This window comes from Amblyraja radiata, chromosome 5, assembly GCF_010909765.2.
Source record: "Amblyraja radiata isolate CabotCenter1 chromosome 5, sAmbRad1.1.pri, whole genome shotgun sequence".
Taxonomy (NCBI): domain Eukaryota; kingdom Metazoa; phylum Chordata; class Chondrichthyes; order Rajiformes; family Rajidae; genus Amblyraja; species Amblyraja radiata.
The window spans coordinates 114,022,094-114,048,618 of NC_045960.1; the positions used below are offsets into that span (position 1 = coordinate 114,022,094).

At 46.6% G+C, this 26,525-nt stretch overlaps 1 protein-coding gene across 1 annotated transcript in view; it reads left to right on the forward strand.

Annotated features, from left to right (window-relative positions):
• Nucleotides 1–26,525, forward strand: part of acoxl (acyl-CoA oxidase like) — a 311,202-nt gene that overhangs the window by 71,433 nt on the left and 213,244 nt on the right. The window contains exon 10 of the mRNA XM_033022103.1: nt 7,733–7,767. Coding sequence (XP_032877994.1) covers nt 7,733–7,767 — 35 coding nt within the window. The remainder of the gene's footprint in view (nt 1–7,732; nt 7,768–26,525) is intronic.

Genomic DNA, 26,525 nt, shown 5'->3' on the forward strand with positions numbered 1-26,525 from the left:
CTGATTAAGGGGGGTGTCTGTACGGAGTTTGTATGTTGTCTCTGTCTCTATGTTGGTGCTCTGGTTTCCTCCCACATTCCAAACACATGCAGATTTGGGGAGAAGGCAGGAACGGGGTACTGATTGGGGATGATCAACCATGATCACATTGAATGGTGGTGCTGGCCCGAAGGGGCCGAATGGCCTACTCCTGCACCTATTGTCTATTGTCTATTGATTTGTAGGTTAATTGGCCCTCTGTAGATTGTCCCCAGTGTGTGGGATAGAACTAGTATACAGGTGATTGCTGCTCAATAGTCAATAGACAATAGACAATAAGTGCAGGAGTAGGCCATTCGGTCCTTCGAGCCAGCACCGCCATTCAATGTGATCACGGCTGATCATCCCCAATCAGTACCCCGTTCCTGCCTTCTCCCCATATCCCCTGACTCTGCTATCTTTAAGAGCCCTATCTAGCTCTCTCTTGAAAGTATCCACATAACCTGCCTCCACCGCCCTCTGAGGCAGAGAATTCCACAGACCAGATGTTTCCTCGTCTCCGTTCTAAATGGCTTACCCCTTATTCTTAAACTGTGGCCCCTGGTTCTGGACTCCCCCAACATCGGGAACATGTTTCCTGCCTCTAGCGTTGGTTGTCGCCGGTGCTTTTATTTGTGGTTGGCATTGACTCAATGGGCCGAAGGGCCTGTTTCCAAGCTGTATCTCTGAACCAAACTGAACTAAATGAGCCAGATGAGGATAAGCAGGGGAAGCCTCTGGGTGGGTGGTGCCACACCAGCAGAGTCCTGCGTAGTCTCGTATCTGGCTCGCTGCTGCTCTTGGCTCATGTACAGACGCCACTGTAGTCTGATGTACTAACCATTTCCTAATTCGTGCATTAGCCTGTGCCCACAAAGTTCACTGTGGTTTTAATTATTTGTCTGCACCTTAAATTTATTTCAGCATTGGTTTTTTTTTCCCTGCCAGCTTGTTTTTATTCATGAGATGTGCCTGCCACTAACAATGCCCACATTTGCTGCCCAGCCTCTGAGTGGAGCGTTAGTCGAGAGTGTTTTAACTTGTCATAAGTACCGGCAATGGAACAATGAAATTCTTAAGGGCCTGCCTCATATATGGGGCTGTCCCACTGTGCGAGCTATTTCAAGAACTAATTCTCCCGAGTTTCCCCTGATTCGAACTCGGAGATTTACGGTAATGGCCGCTCGTAGGTACTCGGGGCTCTCGTGGACATGTTGAAAAATCTTCACAAGTCTTCCTGAGCTTACCGCGTTTCCCGAGTACCTGCCGTTAGCATTACGAGCCGCTAAGAGACATCCCCGAGCTCCGACGTACCCGCTACGTACATTCTACGTGATTTTCATGAGTTTGATTTTTTTTTAAACTCGGAAGAGCTCTTGATTGAACTCCTACAGTGGGATGGGCCCTTTAGGCGATTTTTAGGCGACTGTCATAGTTGTAGCAGGTCGCCGAAAAACTGGCGACTGGACCCCCCTCCCCCCTCGACATAAAATTTGAAATAGAATCATTACTTTAACAACAACAACAAAACGAAGTCAGCACCTGGCAACAACTACGACAACACCTACGTCAGGAGAAGTCAAGCTACGCTCATTGCGTCATAGCCCACCGTCGCCGACTGTCTCCCAAAATGTTTCAACATGTTGAAAACCCAGCAGCGACCAGAAAGACCCTGCGACTCTTTGAGCGACTGAGGAGGCGACTCACGACCATACAGGGCGACCATGTGGCAACAGCCTAGTCTCCTGTAGTCACCTAAAAAATCACCTAAGTGGGACATGCCCTTTATTTGCTGCAGTTTAATGAGCCCGTAAACATATTAACACACAGATATAGAGATAATAATCAATAATATACCAGGTAATCATAATAGTCTAAAACCGTAGTTCATAGTGCAATCAAAGTTACAGTCCGTAGAAGATCACAGTTGCTGAGGTCAGTGTTGTGCAGTGTTCAAGAGCCTGATGGTTGCTGGGAAGAAGCTGCCCCAGAATCTGGAGGTGTGCATGATGAAAACGTTGCCATCTTTTGTCTGATGGGAGAGGAGAGAAGAGGGAGTGACTGGGATGAGGCTGCTCCTTGATTATGTTGCTGGCCTTGCCGAGGCAGCGTGAAGTGTAGATGGTGTTCAGAGTTTGTTTTACTTCTTAATTACAAGATCCAAATGGAACAAAGTGCTCCAGCCGTGGCCTCATCAATGCCCTGTGTAACTCAACGGTCTGTCCCACTTGCATGCGATTGCGTGCGTTTGGCGCAACCAACGCCAGCAAGCAGAGGTCGCTCGAAGTTCGCGCGTGACGTGATTTACGCATATAAGGGGGGTTGCTGGCTGCTATTCCATGATCATCATGGAACAGATACAGACTGCATTGCTGCAACAGCAACAGAGACTTCTGTTAGCACCAGCCCTCACACTTACAAATCAGCTAGGCAGGAGGCGGGCCGACTGAATTTGGGCGTCGCACGGCATCGGGCGGTGAAGTCATCGCGCAACGCCACGCACTAGGCGTACGCCGTCAAGACGCTGCGTACGCCCGTACAGGCTGCTTGCACGCGAAGATTTCGGTCACTGCAGGAATTTGGGAGCCCCGCGCGATGTCGGGACCAACCCCGCATAACTCTATACCCCTCCACGCTTCTAAGTGGGAACGCCCCCGCGCGGCCATACGGTGCCCGTACGCCTCAAGCGACCACGAGGTTGCGTAATTTGCGAGACAAAGTCGCGTAAGTGGGACAGGCCATTTAGTTTCCCTCATTTTGTCCTGTTGAACCAGGCACAAGGTCGCCAAGATGTCTTTCACCTGGGAGTGCGACAACCCCTCACCATATAGCCAATGTGATTATTTTCTACATTTCCTGCTAAATGAATAGTTTAATAGTTCTCCCAGTTGCAAGCCATTTGTGAGATCTTTATTCACTCACTAGACCGCTCTAAATGCTGCCTCACCTGCTGAGTTTCTCCAGCATTTTTGTCTACCCTAAATCTTTACCATCACTTTATGTGATCTTCATTTTAGAAAGAGTGCAAAAAGTAGTAAACACTGCCCAGTCCATCATCGGCTCTGACCTCTCCACCATCGAGGGGATCTATCGTAGTCGCTGCCTCAAAAAGGCTGGCAGCATCATCAAGAACCCACACCATCCTGACCACACACTCATCTCCCCGCTGCCTTCAGGTAGAAGGTACAGGAGCCTGAAATCTGCAACATCCAGGTTCAGGAACAGCTACTTCCCCACAGCCATCAGGCTATTGAACTCAACTCGACACAAAACTCTGATCATTAATAGCCCATTGCACTTTATCAGTTCATTTATGTGTGTGTATATATATTCATTGGTATAAGGACACACTGATCTGTTCTGTATTCATGCCTACTATGTTCTGTTGTTCTGAAGCAAAGCAAGAATTTCATTGTCCTATCTGGGACACATGACAATAAACTCTCTTGAACTTGATCTTGAACTAGTGAACATAGGTACAGTTACTGAAACAAGATTCTATTTACCAGCTTTCTCTTCCCCCGACCCCTCACGGCAGCCAGTCTCAAGAGATGTTGTCTGACCCGCTGAGTTACTCTTTTAATAGAACCTTCCCCCTATAGGGCCCTAGTGAGACCACACCTGGAGTACTGTGTGCAGTTTTGGTCCCCTAATTTGAGGAAGGACATTCTTGCTATTGAGGGAGTGCAGCGTAGGTTTACAATGTTGATTCCCGAGATGACGGGACTGTCATATGCTGAGAGAATGGAGCAGCTGGGCTTGTACACGCTGGAGGTTAGGAGGATGAGAGGGGATCTTATTGAAACATATAAGATTGTTAAAGGTTTGGACACGCTAGAGGCAGGAAACATGTTCCCGATGTTGGGGGAGTCCAGAACCAGGGGCCACACAGTTTAAGAATAAGGAGTAAGCCATTTAGAATGGAGACGAGGAAACACTTTTTCACACAGAGAGTTGTGAGTCTATGGAATTCTCTGCCTCAGAGGGCGGTTCTCTGGATGCTTTCAAGTGAGAGCTAGATAGAGCTCTTAAAGAAAGCGGAGTCAGGGGATATGGGGAGAAGGCAGGAACGGGGTACTGATTGGGGATGATCAGCCATGATCACATTGAATGGCGGTGCTGGCTCGAAGGGCCGAATGGCCTACTCCTGCACCTACTGTCTATCGTTACGGCAGAAGGTAGCAGAATGGCTTGAGAGAGAAAGATAGATCAGCCTTGAACTTGATGGGCTGAATGGCCTAATTCTGCTCCTCTGACTTAAGGGCCTGTCCCACTTTCACGACCTAATTCACGACCTCTGCCGAGTTTGCCCTTGACTCGTACTCGCAGCATGGTTGTCACGAGGTCGTAGGGGGTCGTAGCAAACCGTGATGCTAGTCGTAGGTACTCGTGGCATCAAGTAGGTCGGGGCGTTTTTTCTAGCCTGATGAGTAAACAAATTAGGTTGTGAAAGTGGGACAGGCCCTTTATGGTCTTCTGGGCTATGACCTGGAACATTAAGTCTGGTCCGTTCCCTACAGGAGCCTGCCCTGTGGAATATTTCCAGCTTTTTCTGTTGAAATCAAATGTTGTGGTCAAACGTTTGGAAGCCTCTGTGTGCAAATGCATCGTGCCTTTCATAAACACCACCAAACAGCAACAGCAAGACAGGGATGACCTTGTTCATGAATAGGGAAATACAGCTATGATGTCAGAAAATTACTCTTGCCCACAAGACATTTACTGATTACAACAACACTAGATCTGTGTTCAGTGAAGCTTTTTCAATACATCTTGGGCAGCATAGATTTTCTGGGGTAGACACAAAATGCTGGAGAAACTCAGCGGGTGAGGCAGCATCTCTGGAGCAAATTAATTTCCAGCATCTGCAGTTCTTACCAAAGATCCTACAGCGAGCAAGATAGGCCACTCGACGAAAAAGACATAGTACGGTCATGGGCAGATTCATGGGTAATTTTCGGCCCCATTTCCGTAACCGGCTTCCGTCTCCGCAACAAAGATCCCGTAGGATACGAGTGCGGAGACGGAATCCAGTTACGGAAACATCCTCGTAAAAATAAAAGTTATTTGGTAAAAATCTTCTCCTCATTTTCAGAATTATAATTTATTAACACAAACTGTTCCCCCGCAACGTTGATTACACTGCGGGTCGGGTCGGGTCGGGTCGGGTTACTGAAATGGATGAAAATAAGGCCCACGTTCCGCTCCGTTGCGTACTACACGTCAGCCCATTGCATTTAGCAGGAGTGGCCTATCTTGCTCCGCTATAGGATCTTTGGTTCTTACTTAAACATGGATATTCTGGGCCTTGGGATAGACACAAAATGCTGGAGTTACTCAGCGGGACAGGCAGCATCTCTGGAGAGAAGGAATGGGTGATGTTCGGGTCAGAACCCCTTCTTCAGACTGGAGTGAGGGGAGAGGGAAAGGAGAGATACAGATGGTGATGTGGAGAGATCTAGAACAAATGGATGAAAGATATGCAAAACAAGTAACGATAATTGAGGCATGCAGAGGGAAAGTTTAAAGGGGAACTGCGGAGAAAAGCTTTTATACGAGGTGGTGGGTGGCTGGAGCGTGCTGCCGTGGGTAGTGATGGAGGCACATACAATAGTGGCATTTGGAGGCTTTTAGACAGGCCCATGCAGGCAGAGGAGATTAGTTTAACTTGGCATCATGTTTGACACACACATTGTTTGCCAACTGTACTGACCTACGCTTTATGGTTGACTCTAACTAAATGTGAGCGAGGGACATGGGCCAAGCGCAGGTGGATGGGAAGTTGGGCTGTGGGGCCTGTTTCTGTGATGCATGACCTCTACCACTCTAGATAGAAAAGAGAACGAGAACATTTTCAAACCTCTCTGCGCATAAAATAAAGCAATAATTCATGGCGGTGCTGGCTGGAAGGGCCGAATGGCCTACTCCTGCACCTATTGTCTATTGTCTGTTGTCTATACTGGTCTTTGTGATATAGACCCTTGGGGAGACTTACACCTGGAGTATTTTATAAATGTCCAAGAAAGAATATATTGCTGCAGATGAAAGAATATCAGAAATCTATCAATCTATATTTGGAATACCATCAATGAATGTGAGAACAGCCTTAGACAATAGACAATAGGAGTAGGCCATTCGGCCCTTCGAGCCAGCACCGACATTCAATGTGATCATGGCTGATCATCCCCAATCAGTGCCCCGTTCCTGCCTTCTCCCCATATCCCCTGACTCCACTATCTTTAAGAGCCCTATCTTGCTCTCTCTTGAAAGTATCCAGAGAACCGGCCTCCACCGCCCTCTGAGGCAGAGAATTCCACAGACTCACTACTCTCTGTGTGAAAAAGTGTTTTCTCGTCTCCGTTCTAAATGGCTTACCACTTATTCTTAAACTGTGGCCCCTGGTTCTGGACTCCCCCAACATCGGGAACATGTTTCCTGCCTCTAGCGTGTCCAAACCCTTAATAATCTTATATGTTTCAATAAGATACCCTCTCATCCTTCTATATTCCAGAGTATACAAGCCTAGAAACATAGAAAATAGGTGCAGGAGTAGGAGTAGGCCATTCGGTCCTTCGAGCCTGCACCGCCATTCAATATGATCATGGCTGATCATCCAACTCAGTATCCTGTACCTGCCTTCTCTCCATACCCCCTGATCCCTTTAGCCACAAGGGCCACATCTACAGTAACTCCCACTTAAATATAGCCGCTCCATTCTCTCAGCCTTGCAGTTGAGTTCAGTTTATTGTCATTTGTACCGAGGTACAGTGAAAAGCTTTCAGTCAGCAGAAAGACAATACATGATTACAATCGAGCTACAGTATTTACAGCTGTAGACATTTGAGAGTGTGGAGTGGATGTAATATGTGATTGGAGATCTGCTTCTGTGGCCAGCACACATATAGTCGCCTGGGTTGAGCACCAAGTTAGGATACAGGTTAGAATCAAGTTTAGAATTGCAAAGTCACGAACTCCAAAGATTTATCACCCTTTGAAAGAGGAAATGTCTCCTCAATTCTATCCTCAATCGTCTGCTCCTTAATTTGAGTGTGTGATACCCTCCACTCCCTAGTTCTGCATTCTTTTAGGGAAGGGAACCATCCTCCCACTGATCGAGCTCAGCAGGTCAGGCAGCATCTGTGGAAGGAATGGACTGAGGATATTTCGGGTCGGGATTCTTCTTCAGACCGATTGTCCAGATAAGTCTTGTTTCAGAAGGAACTGCAGATGCTGGAAAAAATCGAAGGTAGACAAAAATGCTGGAGAAACCCAGCGGGTGAGGTGGCATCTATGGAGCGAAGGAAATAGGTGATGTTTCGGGTCAAGTCAAGAGAGTTTATTGTCATGTGACCCAGATAGGACAATGAAAATCTTGCTTTGCTTCAGCACAACAGAATATTGTAGGCATGACTACAGAACTGTATTCAGAACTCCAGAATAGGTGACGTTTCGGGTCGAGACCCTTCTTCAGAATAGGTGACGTTTCGGGTCGAGACCCTTCTTCAGACTGATGTGGGGGTGGAGGGGGGCCTCCCCCTCCCTACATCAGTCTGAAGAAGGGTCTCGACCCGAAACGTCACCTATTCTGAAGAAGGGTCTCGACCCGAAACGTCACCTATTCCTTCGCTTTATAGATGGTGCCTCCAGCATTGTTGTCTACCTTCCAGATAAGTCTGGTCTCAGTTTTACAATCCATTTCTCTTTGCATTTTCAGCTTGGACTGTCGATCGCCATTCGTTACAGCCACAGGTAAATGAAATAAATTGTCTTGAGAGTCTACTGACATGGGAGGCACAGTGAAAAATGGGGTGGAATCAAATTGTGGTCGATGTACTGGAGTTGAAAAGGGAAGTGCAAGCTGAGCTCTGCTGACTCACTTCTTCCAGGAGATTAGATTTAGCCGCGCCTCGTCTAACGGTCTTTGCTTTAAACTACAAGCCATAAAAATCCATGACGGGGCAAAGTGTAGGCTTGCATCTGATGGTTGTGAAAGCACTGTGGCTAATTTCCTGGCATCCCCAGAATCCCCTGACTGCAACACCGGAGCTCCCCTTTACACCCCCACACTGTCACCACCTACACACACAAAACATCCACTTCCTCCTGGGTGGTTTGCAAGAAACGAACCTTGCAAATGTTGTGAGTTTTCTTTTGTGCGTTGAGGAGATGCCTGAAACATAAGAAGTTAATAAAAAAAAAATAAAGATGAAGGGGGGGGGGGGGGGGGGGGGGATGACATAATCACGGTTTGGATAAAGAAAGGAAGAGTTGAGTGGATGTAAAAAGGAATGTTTCCAGAAATGGGAGAGTCTAGAACCAGAGGGCACAGCCTCAGAATAAAAGGACGTACCTTCAAATTGGAGACGAGGAGCAATGCCTTTACCCAGAAGGTGGTGAATCTGTGTAATTCAATAGACAATACACAATAGGTGCAGGAGTAGGCCATTCGGCCCTTCGAGCCAGCACCGCCATTCAATGTGATCATGGCTGATCATCCCCAATCAGTACCCCGTTCCTGCCTTCTCCCCATATCCCCTGACTCCACTATCTTTAAGAGCCCTATCTAGCTCTCTCTTGAAAGTATCCAGAGAACCGGCCTCCACCGCCCTCTGAGACAGGGAATTCCACAGACTCACAACTCTCTGTGTGAAAAAGTGTTTCCTCGTCTCCGTTCTAAATGGCTTACCCCTTATTCTTAAACTGTGGCCCCTGGTTCTGGACTCCCCCAACATCGTGAACATGTTTCCTGCCTCTAGCGTGTCCAAACTCTTAAAGGGCCTGTCCCACTTTCACGACCTAATTCACGACCTCTGCCGAGTTTGCCCTTGACTCATACTCGCAGCAGGGTCACCACAAGGTCGTAGGAGGTCGTAGCAGGACGTGATGCTAGTCGTAGGTACTCGTGGCATCAAGTAGGTCGGGGCGGTTTTCTAGCCTGATGAAAAATGTCCACGAGTAAAAAAGGTCATGAATTAGGTCGTGAAAGTGGGTCAGGCCCTTAATAATCTTATACGTTTCAATAAGACTCCCTCTCATCTTAAATTCCAGAGTATAAAAGGACGTGCCTTCAAAATGGAGATGAGGAGCAATGTCTTTAACCAGAAGGTGGTGAATCTGGAATTCCTTGCCACAGATGACTGTGGAGGCCAAAACATTGGGTGTTTTTAAGGCAGGTTATGAAGAGTGTCAAAGGTAATGGGAAGAAGGCAGGAGAATGGGGTTGAGAGGGAGAGATAGATTGTCCATGATTAAATGGGCTGCATGGCCTAATTCTGCTCTATATCTTATACGATCAGAAAGACTGCACAAGGTTACTATGGTTACTAAGTTTACAGATGACATGAAGATAAAAACCATCAGAGATAGTGGTAGATGTTGATCAAAGGTCAGATGGATAAGAGGGCTGAGGCATGGCCAATGGAGTTTAATTCAGATAAGTGCAGGGTGTTGCATTTTGGAAAGTTGTCCAAGGGCAAGACCTTGTCAGTGATGTGTTGTAGAGGAGAGGGACTGAGGGGTACAAGCCATAAAGTGGAAGGTAGACAGAAATGCTGGAGAAACTCAGCGGGTCAGGCAGCATCGATGGAGTGAAGGAATAGGTGACATAGAAACATAGAAAATAGGTGCAGGAGGAGGCCATTCGGCCCTTCGAGCCAGCACCGCCAATCATTGTGATCATGGCTGATCGTCCCCAATCAATAACCCGTGCCTGCCTTCTCCCCATATCCCTTGACTCCACTAGCCTCTAGAGCTCTATCTAACTCTCTCTTAAATCCATCCAGTGACTTGGCCTCCACTGCCCTCTGTGGCAGGGAATTCCACAAATTCACAACTCTCTGGGTGAAAAAGTTTTTTCTCACCTCATGTTCATACCGCTGGGGTGTAAGCTGCCCAAGCGGAATATGAGGTGCTGCTCCTCCAATTTGTGGTGGGCCTCACTCTGACCATGGAGGAGGCCCAGGACAGAAAGGTCGGATAAAGAATGGGAGGGGGAGTTGAAGTGCTGAGCCACCGGGAGATCTTTGTCTACCTTCGATTTCGCCAGCATCTGCAGTCCTTTCTTAAACATTAATCCATAAAGTGGTATCGCAGACAGACAGGGTTGTGAAGAAGGCTTTTGGCATATCGGCCTTCATCATTCAAGGCGGAGTATAGAAAATGTAATGTCCCAGTTACACAAGATGTTGGTGAGGCTGAGCGTGCAGTATTGTGTGCAGTTATTAGTCCCATTCTGTCCGAAAGATGCCATTAAGCTGGAAAGAGTGCAGAGAAGAATTACAAGGATGTTGCCAGGACTCAAGGGCCTGAACTTCATGGAGAAGTTGGGCAGTCTAGGCAGTCATAAGATCATGTGATAGGCCATTCAGCCCATCTGGTCTACTTCTGCCATGCAATCATGGCTGATCTATCTCTCCCTCCTCACCCCATTCTCCTGCCTTCTCCCCATAATCTCACACTCATACTAATCAAGAATCTATCCATCTCTGCCTTAAATATATCCACTGACTTGGCCTCCACAGCCGTCTGTGGCAAAGAATCCCGCAGATTCACCACCCTCTGACTAAAGAAATTCTTCCTCATCTTCATCCTAAAAGAACATCATTTAATTCTGAGGCTGTGACCTCTAGTCAGAGGTTTGCTCTGAAGACAGAACCCAACACGAAACGTCACCTATCCATGTTCTCCACAGATGCTGCCTGACCCACTGAGTTACTCCAGCACTCTGTGAAACGTCACCTATCCATGTTCTCCACAGATGCTGCCTGACCCGCTGAGTTACTCCAGCACTCTGTGAAACGTCACCTATCCATGTTCTCCACAGATGCTGCCTGACCCACTGAGTTACTCCAGCACTGTGTGAAACGTCACCTATCCATGTTCTCCACAGATGCTGCCTGACCCGCTGAGTTACTCCAGCACTCTGTGAAACGTCACCTATCCATGTTCTCCACAGATGCTGCCTGACCCGCTGAGTTACTCCAGCACTCTGTGAAACGTCACCTATCCATGTTCTCCACAGATACTGCCTGACCCGCTGAGTTACTCCAGCATTTTTTGTCTACCTTCGATTTTCCAGCATCTGCAGTTCCTTCTTAAACATTGGGTCGTTGGGTGTTTTCATACAATATTTAAGTCACTTCTGTTCCTAATCTGATGGGCTGAATGTTTGCAAATACATTTAACACATTATTCCTTGGAGCGCAGGAGGCCGAGAGGTGATCTTGAAGGGGTGTATAAAATCATGAGGGGAATAGATAGGGTGTATGCATAGTCTTTTACCCAGAGTGGGGAATTCAAGAACTAGAGGGCTTAGGTTCAAAGTGAGATGGGTATAGATTAACTGGATTTTGAGGGGTAACTTTTTCACACAGAGGGTGGTGGGTGTATGGAACGAGCTGCCAGCGGAGGTCGTGAGGCAGGTACTATATCTTCAGTTAAAAGATGCTTGGACAGGAACATGGATAGAGGGATATGGGCCAAAAGCGGAAAAATGGCCTGAACATAGATGGGGCATTATCATTATCATCCTTTATTGTCATCATGCAAAGCAACAGTTGTATGGTGCAAAATGACAAGACGTTTCTCAGCGAATACCGGAGCATCGCACATAAAAACTTAAACATTTCACACATAAATAAAAACAATCCAGTTCCTGATAAAAACAGTACGAGCAGTTTAAAAAAGTACAGGTAAAAAAAGCAACATTAAAATACAAGTAAAAATATAAAATTAAAAAATGTTGGTCGGCATGGATGATGCTGGGCCGAATGGCCAGTGTGCGTGCTGGATGACTCTATGACATGGTTGACCATAACAGCATGATCCACACATTTCCTTATCCATCTGCTGATCGACAGCGAGGTGAGAGACATCCTTATCAAGAGGATCACAAATATCGTTATGTTTAGTAACTGTCTTGTAATAATTGCTTTGTTTTTCTAAGTTTAAATTGTGCCTGGGTCTGTTTTTTATTGAAATAACCTCTGGACTAGCATATATTTATGTGATAGTGGTTATTTTGCTCATCTGTAAATATCCGAAGAGCTGCAGCACAGAAACAGGCCCTTCGGCCCACCTTGTCCATGCCTACCAAGTTGGCATTCTGGGCTAGTGCCATCTGCCTGCATTTGATCATACAATTACTAAAACTCTCATCTTGACCACTTCCTGTCTGCATTGTAATGACATTTTTGCCAAAACAATCCCCCATAGCACTACGATTTTTCGCCACCTTACTCACATGTCTCCTCTGCTGCAAGTCAAAATGTTTTATTCCGATCGGTGAAATAGTACAAACGTTATGAAGGTTTTGAAGGTTCCCCCTCCCCCCCCTCCCCAACACCCCCACTCCCCCACACACCACACCCGCCCCGCCCTCCCCCACATCCCACCCCTCCCTCCCCCACATCCCACCCCTCCCCCACACCTCCCCCTCCCCCCACACCCCAGGTCACCGAAAGATTTGCGGCATGACGCGGTGTGATGATGTATTGATGGGCGGTGTTTTTTCAAGTGTCGCAGCATCTTTTACGTTGCCGCTGGATTTTGCAATGTTTAAAATCGTTTGGCGACACTGATATGACGCGGACAGTCGCCGAAAGAAATCACCAGTGGGACAGGCCCTTAAGAGTCAGGATGTCAGGATGCAGCTTTATAGGACTTTGGTTAGGACGCATTTGGAGTATTGCGTGCAGATCTGGTCACCTCATTACAGGAAGGAGACTTGGATCAATCGGAGGGTATTATCTGGGCTCAAAGTTTGCGATTACCTTCAATGCTCTATTCCTTGGAGTGCAGGAGGCTGAGGGTAATCTTATAGGGGTGTATAAAATCATAAGGGGCAATGCATCGTCTGTCACCCAAAGTAGGTTTCATGTGAGAGGGGAAAGATTCAAGACAAACTCGAGGGGATCTTTTCCACACACATGGAATGAGATGCCAGAGAAGGTAGTTGAGGCAGGTACTATAACAACATGTTGTGGACATTTCCATCGATAGGACATTATTTGTGCGATATGGAGCAAATGGACCTAGTGTGGATGGGCAGCTTAGTCGGCAATGAAAGTAAAATGCAGGTACAGCAGGCAGTGAAGAAAGCCAATCGCATGTTGGCCTTCATAACAAGAGGAGTTGAGTATAGGAGCAAAGAGGTCCTACTGCAGTTGTACAGAGCCCTAGTGAGACCACACCTGGAGTATTGTGTGCAGTTTTGGTCCCCTAATTTGAGGAAGGACATTCTTGCTATTGAGGGAGTGCAGCGTAGGTTTACAAGGTTAATTCCCGGGATGGCAGGACTGTCATATGCTGAGAGAATGGAGCGGCTGGGCTTGTACACTCTGGAGTTTAGAAGGATGAGAGGGGATCTTATTGAAACATATAAGATTGTCAAGGGCTTGGACACGCTAGAGGCAGGAAACATGTTCCCGATGTTGGGGGAGTCCCGAACCAGGGGCCACAGTTTAAGAATATGGGCCAAATGCAGGCAGGTGGATCTATTGTAGATGGGACACGTTGGTCGGCTTAGACCAGTTGGGCCGATTCTATGACTCTATGAAAGGTTTAGAGGGTTATAATAAGAATAAGGGGTAAGCCATTTAGAACGGAGATGAGGAAACGCTTTTTCTCACAGAGAGTTGTGAGTCTGTGGAATTCTCTGCCTCAGAGGGCGGTGGAGGCAGGTTCTCTGGATACTTTCAAGAGAGAGCTAGATACGGCTCTTAAAGATAACGGAGTCAGGGGATATGGGGAGAAGGCAGGAACGGGGTACTGATTGTGGATGATCAACCATGATCACGTTGAATGGCGGTGCTGGCTGGAAGGGCCGAATGGCCTACTCCTGCACCTAATGTCTATAGTCTATTGTCTATAGGCATGGACGGGTGGGGCTGAAGGGCCTGTTTGCGGCTAGAAGACTCTATAGCTCTATGACTTTGTTGACAATAACAGAATGATCCCACACGTTCTCCACCCATGCACTAATCAACAGCGAGGTGTGAGACTTTGGCCCCAACAGCTGCCATACATGAGTTATTTTCAGTAACATTGACTTTGAATTGTTTTCTCAGTGTGTGTCTAGCTTTAGTATGACTTCTGGACTGGCATATATAAATGGGCTAAAAATAGGTATTCTTCTTCTCACTTGTCAATGTCCAAGCAAGTCTCGAAACAGCACTGATCGGAGACATATATGGCCGCCTCATATTCTTTAAATATGTCTTCGATGTTTGTTTTAACGTTTTCTTGGTATGTTTTATGTGGGGGGTGGGGGAGGTGATCGGGGGAAACTTTTTCCAGTCACCTCGACAGAGATGCGATTTTTCTCCACGTGGCATCTCCGACCCCCCCACTGCTTCCTGCAACGTGAAGTGGTGCGGCCTTTCCTGGAGACTGGCCCGGAGCTTCAAGCCGCGGGCGCGGCGCGGACTTACCATCGTGGAGCGGGCGATCCTTTGCCGAGGATCGTCTGTGTTGGAGCTCCGACCGCGGGGCCTGTGGACTTTAACACCATGAAGCCGCGGTCTCCGGTAAGAAGAGGCCGACTCGGGAGCTCTACGCCGCGGAGTGTTCCGATCCGTCCCGACGCCAGAGTTTCCATCATCCCGACTAGAGGGCCTGAACACCGGACCGTCGGCAACGGCCCCGACCACGGGTGAACAAAGGAGGAAGATGACTGACCTTTAGATGACTAAAGAGAGCGGAGTCAGAGGATATGGGGAGAGGGAAGGAACAGGGTACTGATTGTGGATGATCAGCTATGATCACATTGAATGGTGGTGCTGGCTTGAAGGGCCGAATGGCCTACTCCCGCACCTATTGTCTATTGTCTATTGCCTTCCATCACAGTGAGGAATGTGGATTCCACTGTGGTGGATGTTTATGTTAAACATTATTTTATGTTCTGTGTGTGTTTTTGCTTTTACCTTAGTATGACTGTATGGTAACTCAAATGTCATTGTCCATTTGTGGCCCTTGTGGCTAAAGGGATCAGGGGGTATGGAGAGAAGGCAGGCACAGGATACTGAGTTGGATGATCAGCCATGATCATATTGAATGGCGGTGCAGGCTCGAAGGGCCGAATGGCCTACTCCTGCACTTATTTTCTATGTTTCTATGTACCTTACTTGGTACATGTGACAGTTAAATTGAATCTTCAATCTTGAATATATATATTGACTCTAGACAAGGCTCTACAAAATCACAAGTGAATCTTGGGCTGTCCAGTCAGCAGAATTCTCTACCTTGAAACCTCTACCTTGAGACAAAGAACGTGAGTGTTCACTTTATCTGCTCCCGTCCGGCAGAAGGTACAGAAGCTTGAAAGCGCGCACCACCAGACTCAGCAACAGCTTCTTCCCCTCTGTTATCAGGCTTCTGAACAGCCCTTCCATAAGCTAGGGTGCTGTCCGATTCACCTCTACCCCATTGTGGACATTGGACTTTGTCTGTGGAACTGATGAGCTACAATGCTGAGAACTATATTCTACACTCTGTATCTTCCCCTTTGCTCTACCTGTTGCACTGGAGTTTCACTTGATTGTATTTATGTGTGGTATTGGCTGATCTGTTTGGATAGTATGCAAAACGTTGTACCTCGGCAATAAACAAACTGATACCCTTCCCCAAGAACTGTGGGTAAAGACATCCACTGGGTGGGTTTTTATACAAGCTCCGTACACGAGCAGCCCTGCATTTTCCAATCAAAAGATTGCCCTTCAGTAAATGTCGACAGAAAAGCTGGAGAAACTCAGCGGGTGAGGCAGCATCTATGGAGCGAAGGAATAGGTGACGTTTTGGGTCGAGATGCCCCCCCCTCCCCACCCCCACATCAGTCTGAAGAAGGGTCTCGAACCAAAACGTCACCTATTCCTTCGCTCCATAGATGCTGCCTCACCCGCTGAGTTTCCACAGCATTTTTGTCTACCTTCAACTTTCCAGCATCTGCAGTTCTCTCTTAAACCTTCAGAAAATGTGCTCCCCTGCTCTGTGTGTGTGTGTGCAGACGTTGAGGTGTCAAGTGAGCCAGCTTTTAGTGAGTAAGGATATTACGGTTTGGGGAAATTTGTCACTTGGAGTGAGTGATCATTTCTCCAGGTCTTTATGCTGCTTGCATCCATGCTTGGGTGAAATTGGCCCTTCTACCCTTATGTTTAGAGTCAAGAGAGTTTTATTGTAATGTGTCCCAGATAGGACAATGAAATTCTTGCTTGCTGCAGCACAACAGAATATGTAAACATAATACAGAACAGGAGATAAATGTTCAGTGTGTCTATATACTATAGACCATATATATACACAATAAATAAATGGATAATGTGCAATAGGTTGTTATAGTTCAGAGCTTGTTTGATGGCGTGTTTAATGGCAGATTATTTATGTCTTCCTTAGTGAAGACGGAACCAAAGTAGTTATTCAATTGGTCCGCCATGTCCTTGTTCCCCATGATCAATTCACCTGTTTCTGACTGCAAGGGACCTACATTTGTTTTAACTAATCTCTTTCTCTTCACATATCTATAAAAACTTTTGCAGTCAGTTTTTCTGTTCCCTGCCAGTTTTCTTTCATAATCTATTTTCCCTTTCCTAATTAAGCCCTTTGTCCTCCTCTGCTGGATTTTCTCCCAGTCCTCTGGTATGCTGCTTTTTCTGGCTAATTTGTACGCTTCATCTTTTGTTTTGATACTATCCCTGATTTCCCTTGTTATCCACGGATGCACTACCTTCCCTGATTTATTCTTTTGACAAACTGTGATGAACAATTGTTGTAGTTCATCCATGCAGTCTTTAAATGTCTTGTATTGTATTGTATATCTTTATTGTTATTTTCCTGAGTACTCACATACCCAGAGGAAACAGAAATACGTTACTCAAACCAGTGTCCATTCAGTGTGCAGTAAAAAATAAATAGAAATAAAAGGGAGTGGAGCACCAATAATCCTGCTGGCGGTCTTCACAATCCTGTCAAGTTGGTGCCGTTCGTACGCCTTGCAGCTCCCGAACCAGGAAGTGATGCCGTTGGTTAATGTGCTCTCGATTGTCCCCCTATAAAAAGTTCGTAGGTGTGTAGTGGGGAGACCTGCTTTACGTAGTCTTCGGAGATGGTGTAGTCGCTGCTGGGCTCTCTTGACCAGTGCTGCGGTGTTGGTCGTGGACGTCAGGTCATCTGACAGGTGGAGTCCTAGGAACTTCACGCTGCTGACCCTTTCCACATCAGCTCCATCGATGTGCAGAGGTGTATGGTGTTGTTTTCCCGCCCTCCTGAAGTCAACCACCATCTCCTTAGTTTTTCCCACTAGTTTTTCCATTGCATATCCACTGTTAACCCTTTAAGAATCAATTGCCAGTCAATCTTGGCCAATTCACGTCTCATACCCTCAAAGTTGCCTTTCTTTAAGTTCAGAACCCTTGTTTCTGAATTAACAATGTCACTCTCCATCCTAATGAAGAACTCAACCATATTATGGTCACTCTTGCCCAAGGGGCCACGCACAACAATACTGCTAACTAACCCTTCCTCATTACTCAATACCCAGTCTAGAATAGCCTGCTCTCTCGTTTGTTCCTCTACATGTTGTTTAAGAAAACTATCCCGCATACATTCCAAGAAATCCTCTTCCTCAGCACCCCTGCCAATTTGATTCACCCAATCTATATGTAGATTGAAGTCACCCATTATAACTGTTTTACCTTTGTTGCACATATTTCTAATTTCCTGTTTGATGCCATCCCCAACTCCACTACTACTGTTAGGTGGCCTGTACACAACCCCACTAGCGTTTTCTGCCCCTTAGTGTTTCGCAGCTCTACCCATATCGATTCCACATCCTCCAAGCTAATGTCCTTCCTTTCTATTGCGTTAATCTGCTCTCTAACCAGCAACGCTACCCCATCTCCTTTTCCTTTCTGTCTATCCCTCCTGAATATTGAATATCCCTGGATGTTCAGCTCCCAGCCTTGGTCACCCTGGAGCCATGTCTCCGTGATCCCAACTATATCATAGTCGTTAATAGCTATCTGCACATTCAACTCATCCACCTTATTACGAATGCTCCTTGCATTGAGACACAAAGCCTTCAGGCTTGTTTTTACAACACTCTTACCCCTTATACTATTTTGCTGAAAAGTGGCCCTTTTTGATTTTTGCCCTGGATTTTTCTGCCTGCCACTTTTACTTTTCACCTTGCTACCTATTGCTTCTACCCTCATTTTACACCCCTCTGTCTCTACGCTCACACATTTAAGAAACCCACCACCTCTTATTCTCTGTTTATTATTGTTTTCTTCTTTCCCCCCTACATGTTGGGTCTGAGTGCTTCCCTTCTCTGCCTCCTGCCTCACACACTGTCTACTAGCTTTCTCTATTTGAGTCCCCCCCCCCAACCGTTCTAGTTTAAAGTCTCCCCAGTAGCCTTTGCAAATCTCCCCGCCAGGATATTGGTCCCCCTCGGGTTCAAGTGCAACCCGTCCTTTTTGTACAGGTCACACCTTCCACAGGTCTAATCGCCTGATGGCTGTGGGGAAGCAGCTGTCCCAGAACCTGGATGTTACAGATTTCAAGCTTCTGTACCATCTTCCCGATGGCAACGGAGAGATGATTGTGTGACCAGGATGGTGTGGGTCCGTGATGATGCTGGCAGCCTTTTTGAGGCAGCGACTGCGATAGATCCCTTCAATGGTGGGGAGGTCAGAGCCGGTGATGGACTGGGCAGTGGTTACAACTTTCTGCATTCTCTTCAGCTCCTGGACGCTCAAGTTGCCGAACCAAGCCACGATGCAACCGGTCAGCATGCTCTCTACTGTGCACCTGTAGAAGTTAGAGAGAGTCCTCTTTGACATACCGACTCTCCGTAATCGTCTCAGGAAGTAGAGGTGCTAAACCATTTAATCCTAAATGGTTTGTGTATGACCACATAAATAAGGTAGTATCCTGACATTTAATGCAGGAAAGGACCTCTTGTATGGTCTGGTCTCATACCCTGCACAAAGCTCCCATCCCACCCTCCATCTTTACATTCCACTCCTCCCCTTCTGTCCGTATCTGACTCCCTTTTGTCTCCTTTTCATCTCCAGCCTTTGTCACTTACACCACCCATCTGTCACTCACCCCCCTCACCTGTATCCACCCATTAGCTCCATCCAGTGGCGGACTGGGTATAAAAATATTGGTTGCCAGGAGACAAAGGGGGCCCACAGACTCACCACTCTCTGTGAGAAAAAGTGTTTCCTCATCTCTGTTCTAAATGGCTTACTCCTTATTCTTAAACTGTGGCCCCTGGTTCTGGACTCCCCCAACGTCGGGAACATGTTTCCTGCCTCTAGCGTGTCCAAGCCCTTAACAATCTTATATGTTTCAATGAGATACCCTCTCATCCTTCAAAACTCCAGAGTTTACAAGCCCAGCTGCTCCATTCTCTCAGCATATGACAGTCCCACCATCCCTGGAATTAACCTTGTAAACCTACGCTGCACTCCCTCAATAGCAAGAATGTCCTTCCTCAAATTAGGGGACCAAAACTGCACACAATACTCCAGGTGTGGTCTCACTAGGGCTCTGTACAACTGCAGAAGGACCTCTTAGCTCCTGTACTCAACTCCTCTTGTTATAAAGGCCAACATGCCATTCGCTTTCTTCACTGCCTGCTGTACCTGCATGCTTACTTTCATAGACTGATGTACAAGGACCCCCAGATCCCGTTGGACTTCCCCTTTTCTCAACTTGACGGCATTTAGATAGTAATCTGCCTGAGTAATAACCTCACATTTATCTGCATTAAACTTCATCTGCCATGCATCTGCCCACTCCCCCAATCTGTCCAAGTCACCCTGCATTCTCATAGCATCTTCCTCACAGTTCACACTGCCACCCAGCTTTGTGTCATCTGCAAATTTGCTAATGTTACTTTGAATCCCTTCATCCAAATCATTTTGAATGATGAATTTCATGATGAATGAAATGAATGAATATCACAAAATAACTCGTTATTCTCTTCATAGTCCATTGAAATTTCAAACGCCCTCTTTGTCTAATTGAAACCTATGCAGAGGGTGTGCACTGCTCTTTGAAAAGCCCCCAAGAGATGAGAAGATTTAATTTCCATGTGGCTATTGTGTGGGTGGTGTGACAAACACAAGCTGATGTTGAGGTTTGATGTAGAATGTAGGGGTTAGCACCTCCATTCTATTGCTGGGGAATTTTTTTCTTCCATTAACAACTAATTTCCTACTCTTTCTACATTTTGTTCATCAGTCTATGTAAGTAAGCATGCAGGTTCAGCAGGTACAGCAGGCAGTGAAGAAAGCCAATGGCATGTTGGCCTTTATAATACGAGGATTTGAGTATAGGAGCAAAGTTCAAGTTCAAGTTCAAGTGAGTTTATTGTCATGTGTCCCTGTATAGGACAATGAAATTCTTGCTTTGCTTAAGCACACAGAAAATAGTAGGCATTTACTACAAAACAGATCAATGTGTCCATATACCATGATATAAATATATACACACATGAATAAATAAACTGGTAGTGCAAATAACAGAAAGTGGTTGCTAATAATCAGAGTTTTGTCCGAGCCAGGTTTAATAGCCTGATGGCTGAGGGGAAATAGCTATTCCTGAACCTGGTTGTTGCAGTCTTCAGGCTCCTGTACCTTCTACCTGAAGGTAGCAGGGAGATGAGTGTGTGGCCAGGATGGTGTGGGTCTTTGATGATACTGCCAGCCTTTTTGAGGCAGCGAAGAGGTCCTTCTGCAGATGTACAGAGCCCTAGTGAGACCACACCTGGAGTATTGTGTGCAGTTTTGGTCCCCTAATTTGAAGAAGGACATTCTTGCTATTGAGGGAGTGCAGCGTAGATTTACAAGGTTAATTCCCGGGATGGCGGGACTGTCATATGCTGAGAGAATGGAGCAGCTAGGCTTGTACACTCTGGAGTTTAGAAGGATGAGAGGAGATCTTATTGAAACATATAAGATCATTAAGGGTTTGGACACGCTTGAGGCAGGAAACATGTTCCCAATGTTGGGGGAGTCCTAAACCAGGGGCCACAGTTTAAGAATGAGGAGTAAGCCATTTAAAACGGAGATGAGGAAACACTTTTTCTCACAGAGAGTTGTGTCTGTGGAATTCTTTGCCTCAGAGGGCGGTGGAGGCAGGTTCTCTGGATACTTTCAAGAGCTAGATAGGGATCTTAAAAATAGCGGAGTCAGGGGATATGGGGAGAAGGCAGGAACGGGGTACTGATTGGGGATGATCAGCCATGATCACATTGAATGGTGGTGCTAGCTCGAAGGACAGAGTGTACAAGCCCAGCCGCTCCATTCTCTCAGCATATGACAGTCCCGCCATCCCGGGAATTAACCTGGTTAACATTGACATTTAACATTAACATTAACAATTAATTACATTTATAACCATAACATAAGTATAGTGGCAGATTATTATATCGTTCAAGGAATTTCCCTCTAGCCACTATGTTGAAGACAAGTGGGGTAGGTAGATAACGTTGTCCACGCATAGAAACTCCCCAAGAGACATTCAAAGCCGTCCAAAGATAAATCTTCAAAACACAGTCATTTGATTAATAGTTTATTTATTGTCGATGTAAAACAGTGAAATATTCATCCAAACTTCTTCTTGTTTAGGTACATTTTAATCTTACTCGTAGTCAAACTCTGGCATGTGGCTGTGAAATGGTGTAACTGGTGGTCCAAAGCTCCGGCATGGTCCAAAGCTCCATGCCATCCCTCCATGCTTCTTCCCAACTAAACTAAAAAACTACAAGCTTCTGCTCAAGAATCCCAGCAGCAAACACGCCACCAACTGTGTAATAAATCCAACCCACATATTTACAGGTAGACAACATTTAAAGGCAAATGCCATAATTTATAACATACCAGGTTAAGCCAAATGGTCACTACAATAAGATAACCACGATAGTGCAAATCCCCAACCGAAACAAAGTCCATAAAACATCACAGTGGCTCATAGGTCAGTGTTGTGCAGTGTTCAAGAGCCTGATGGTTGCTGGGAAGAAGCTGTTCTTGAACCTGGAGGTCACGGTTTTCAGGCTCCTGTACCTTCTTCCCGATGGTAGCAGCGAGATGAGAGCGTGGCCAGGGTGGTGTGGGTCTCTGATGATGCTGGCTGCCTTCTTGAGGCAGCGCCTCCTGTAGATGCCTTCGATGGTGGGGAGGTCAGTACCTGTGATGGACCTTCGATGGTGGGGAGGTCAGTACCTGTGATGGACCGGGCAGTGTCCACCACTCTCTGTAGTCCCCTGCATTCCTGGGCCTTGATGCAATCAGTCTGTGCTCTCTACCGTACATCTATGAGGCCCGAGGTGTGGCATGACAGGATTATAAAAAATGTATAAGACTATCCTCGGTGTTCTTCCTTCATACCTGCAGAAGTATGTAATTCGAAAAAGCACAGGAACTTATCAGCTCCGCTCTGAGGACTTGTTCTTACTAACTGTACCTAAAGTCCGTACTGAACTGGGGAAAAGGGCATTTAGTTATGCTGCTCTCTTCGCATGGAACCAGCTGCAGAATGAACTGAAACTTAAGGAGCTGGTTTCTATAAACAGATTTAAATCCCTTCTTAATGATGTTGAAGCGGGCTCTTCTGTCTGTACATGCTTTGTTTGATGATGTTCTGACTGTGACTCTATTTATATGTTCTCTGTTGTTTTTAAATTATTGTCTGTAACTGTGGAACTGTGCTGCTGCCTGTCTTGGCCAGGACTCTCTTGTAAAAGACATTTTTAATCTCAATGAGACTTCTCCTGGTTAAATAAAGGTTAAATAAAATAAAATTAAAATGTGAAAGTAAATCGAAGTCCCTCGCGGTGAGGGCTCGCAGCGGTGGGGGGGGGGGGGGGGGGGGGGGGGGGGAGAGGAGGCGGGGGCCCGGCCGGTGCGGTGCCTGGTGTTAGGTCACGGCCGCTGCCAGGACTGGGTTCAGATCCAGTTATTCCCGCTCCCCCTGGCGACGGGAGAACAGTCTCCCCGAACGCTGACCGGCGGCGAGGCTTAATTATCTTACTGTAGTGATTATTAAGGGTTTGGACACGCTAGAGGCAGGAAACATATTCTAATGTTGGGGGAGTCCAGAACCAGGGGCCACAGTTTAAGAATAAGAGGTAAGCCATTTAGAACTTTTTCACACAGAGAATTGTGAGTCTGTGGAATTCTCTGCCTCAGAGGGCGGTGGAGGCCGGTTCTCTGGATACTTTCAAGAGAGAGCTAGATAGGGCTCTTAAAAATAGCGGAGTCAGGGGATATGGGGAGAAGGCAGGAACGGGGTACTGATTGGGGATGATCAGCCATGATCACATTGAATGGCGGTGCTGGCTCGAATGGCTGAATGTCCTACTCCTGCATCTATTGTCTATTGTGCTTTCAAAGCAGTTTGTAGTTGGGAGTTTAGTTGGAGTTCATGTGATAGGAGCAGATTTAGGCCATTGGGCCCATCTAGTGTATTCCGCCACTCAATCATGGTTGATCTATCTCTCCCGCCGGTGATGCACCAAGGTGTGTGGATCGCGGATCGGCCTCTACAGACATCTTCAGACCCACAAGTAGACAACCCTATGGAGAGGAGAGGACAGTGGTACTCGTCTCGACTGACCACCGATGATCTCTTCCTCCTAAAGGGCCTGTCGCACTGTATGAGCTCATTCAAGAGCTCTCCCGAGTTTCCCCTGATTCGAACTCGGAGATTTACGGTAATGGCCACTCGTAGGTACTAGGGGCTCTCGTGGACATTTTTCAACCTGTTGAAAAATCTTCACGAAGCTTCACAAGCTTATCGTGTTTCCCGAGTACCTGCCGTTAGCGTTACGAGCCGCTAAGAGACATTCCCGAGCGGCGACGTATCCGCTACGTACATTCTATGTGCTTACCATGAGTTTGATTTTTTGTTAAACTCGGGAGAGCTCTTGAATGAACTCGTACAGTGGGACAGGGCCTTAACCCCATTCTCCTGTCTTCTCCCGGTAACCCCTGACACCCAAAACCCGCACCTTGTGGACACATTTGAAGTAACATAGAAACATAGAAAATAGGTGCAGGAGGAGGCTATTCGGCCCTTCGAGCCAGCACCGCCATTCATTGCGATCATGGCTGATCGTCCCCTATCAATAACCCGTGCCTGCCTTCTCCCCATATCCCTTGACTCCACTAGCCCCTAGAGCTCTATCTAACTCTCTCTTAAATCCATCCAGTGATTTGGCCTCCACTGCCCTCTGTGGCAGGGATTTCCATAAATTCACAACTCTCTGGGTGAAAGCGTTTTTTTTCTCACCTCAGTCTTAAATGACCTCCCCTTTATTCTAATGGCCGGTTCTCACGGTGCGACCTGACGCAAGATGTCACCAGAGTGAAGTGGTCGTGGTCCAGCACGAGTTCCGCACGATATAACGGGGGTAGATAAAGAGTTCCCACGGTACTCGGCAATTCTGTCATTTGTGCGAGTGACTTGTCCGTCTCCCGATCTTTCCCGTTAATCCTGAATGAACATCGTGGACTGTAGTGTAGTTAATCACGTGGCACAAATGATGTCACTTTTTTTCACACACTATATAAATATCCTCCGTTCGTAGAATTGGCTCATTTGCAGACATGCCTATACAAAGTTGGTTCGAGTACAGGCTGGTTGTTATTTTCATTGACGCGCTGTATGCATTAGCGCAACATGTGCATCGAAAACGCTTGCGTGAAGGCAGAAGGGTGAGATTAATTAAAAAGAGAATTAAGAGGAAGTCTCACTGGGTTAAGCCCATGTTTCAACGGAGACCTCAATTTGGACAATATGAGCAACTGCTTAATGTGCTGTGCGAAGAGGATAAAAGTGCATTCAAAAACTTTGTCAGAATTTCACCCGAGCTCTTTAATGAGTTAAAGAATAATTTGGGACCTCTGCTGAAGAAGACTGACACTGTAATGAGAAAGGCACTGGAACCAGGGTTGCGCATAGCAATCACCCTCCGCTACTTGGCCTCAGGCGATTCTTATAAAAGTCTATCTTACAACTTTCTTGTCGCCACCAACACCATCTGTGTTATTGTCCGAGAAACCTGTGAGGCGATCATCCAATTTTATTCAGCTGAAGTGATGGAATGCTCCAGTACACCAGATGCGTGGAAGAGAGTTGCACTGGGGTTTGAAAACAGGTGGAACTTTGCTCACACATGTGGGGCTTTGGATGGCAAGCATGTGGCAATCCGTAAACCACCCGGAGGTGGCTCAAATTATTTCAATTACAAGAAATTCCACTCAATTGTACTCATGGCGGTGGTTGATTATAACTACAACTTCCTGTATGTGGATGTGGGCACACCTGGAAGTGTTGGTGATGGCCGGATTTGGAAAGAAACCTGGCTTGGAAAGGAAATGGAAGGTGGAACAGCAGGCATGCCTGATCCAGAACCTCTGTCAGGAGAAGACAGCCCGGACATCCCATATGCGATGGTTGCTGATGAAGCCTTTGCACTACGGCCCTGGATTATGAAGCCATATCCACAGAGGAATCTAACTAGGGAACAGAGGATCTTCAATTACAGGCTGTCAAGGGAAATTTGCCTGCCCTCATGCATAATTTATTTTATGGCTCTTAGAGATATGATTCCTACTTCAAACAAAGAGGGTGTAAAAGCTGTCTGCCACTACTTTTACATTGCAGCTGCAGGGAACAGACAGACTTATAAGATAAATTAAAGGTAACTGCAAAAACAGCACTTTTACATCTGTAGCATTGTATGTTTTTAAATCATGGATAACATTAAATTGTTCTCCTGTACATAAACTAATATATTGTTATAGATACTCACATGAGCACCCGGGATACTCCGCAGCCTTCGTCTCCAGCAGGTTGCGCTTTCTCTCCCTATTTCTATAATCCTCTCTGGATTTGTCATAGAGAATCTCATTGCATTGGTACCACTCCACCAGTTCCCCCTCTTGTTCCCTGTTGAAGTTATATGGCCTTACCGTCTGCCATCTTCCCTTTATGTTATCGTCTGCTGAGGCTATTGGGGAGACAACAGCTACTGGGGAGGCAATCTCAAATCCACCTTGATCACCCTCTCCCTGCTCCAAGGAGCCCACAGGCAGTGGTATCTCTGGCATCTCCTCTTGCCACTCCACCTGTCTCTCTTGCTGAGTTTCCTCCTCATTTACCTGCATGGCTAAAAACTTTCTGACTTTCTTTGACCCCTTTCTTTGCGCTTTTCTGAGAGGCATCTCTGCAAGTCTTACTGTGAAAAAGATCCTCAAACAATGACAATTAGGTGGGACGTCCTCGATGGACACATGGTCCATTGGCGATATTGAGACCACCTTTTTTACTCACCTTATGTCCCCTCTGTCAAGCTTCCGGGTTTACCGTTCGCAGGAGTTCCCACGGTACCCGCAAGAGTCATTACGGATATCGCACGGATATCGCACTGGCATCTGCGTTCATACAATGTTGCAACACTCACCAAAAAGTGCTCAAGTCACTCTTGGAGAAATTCAAAA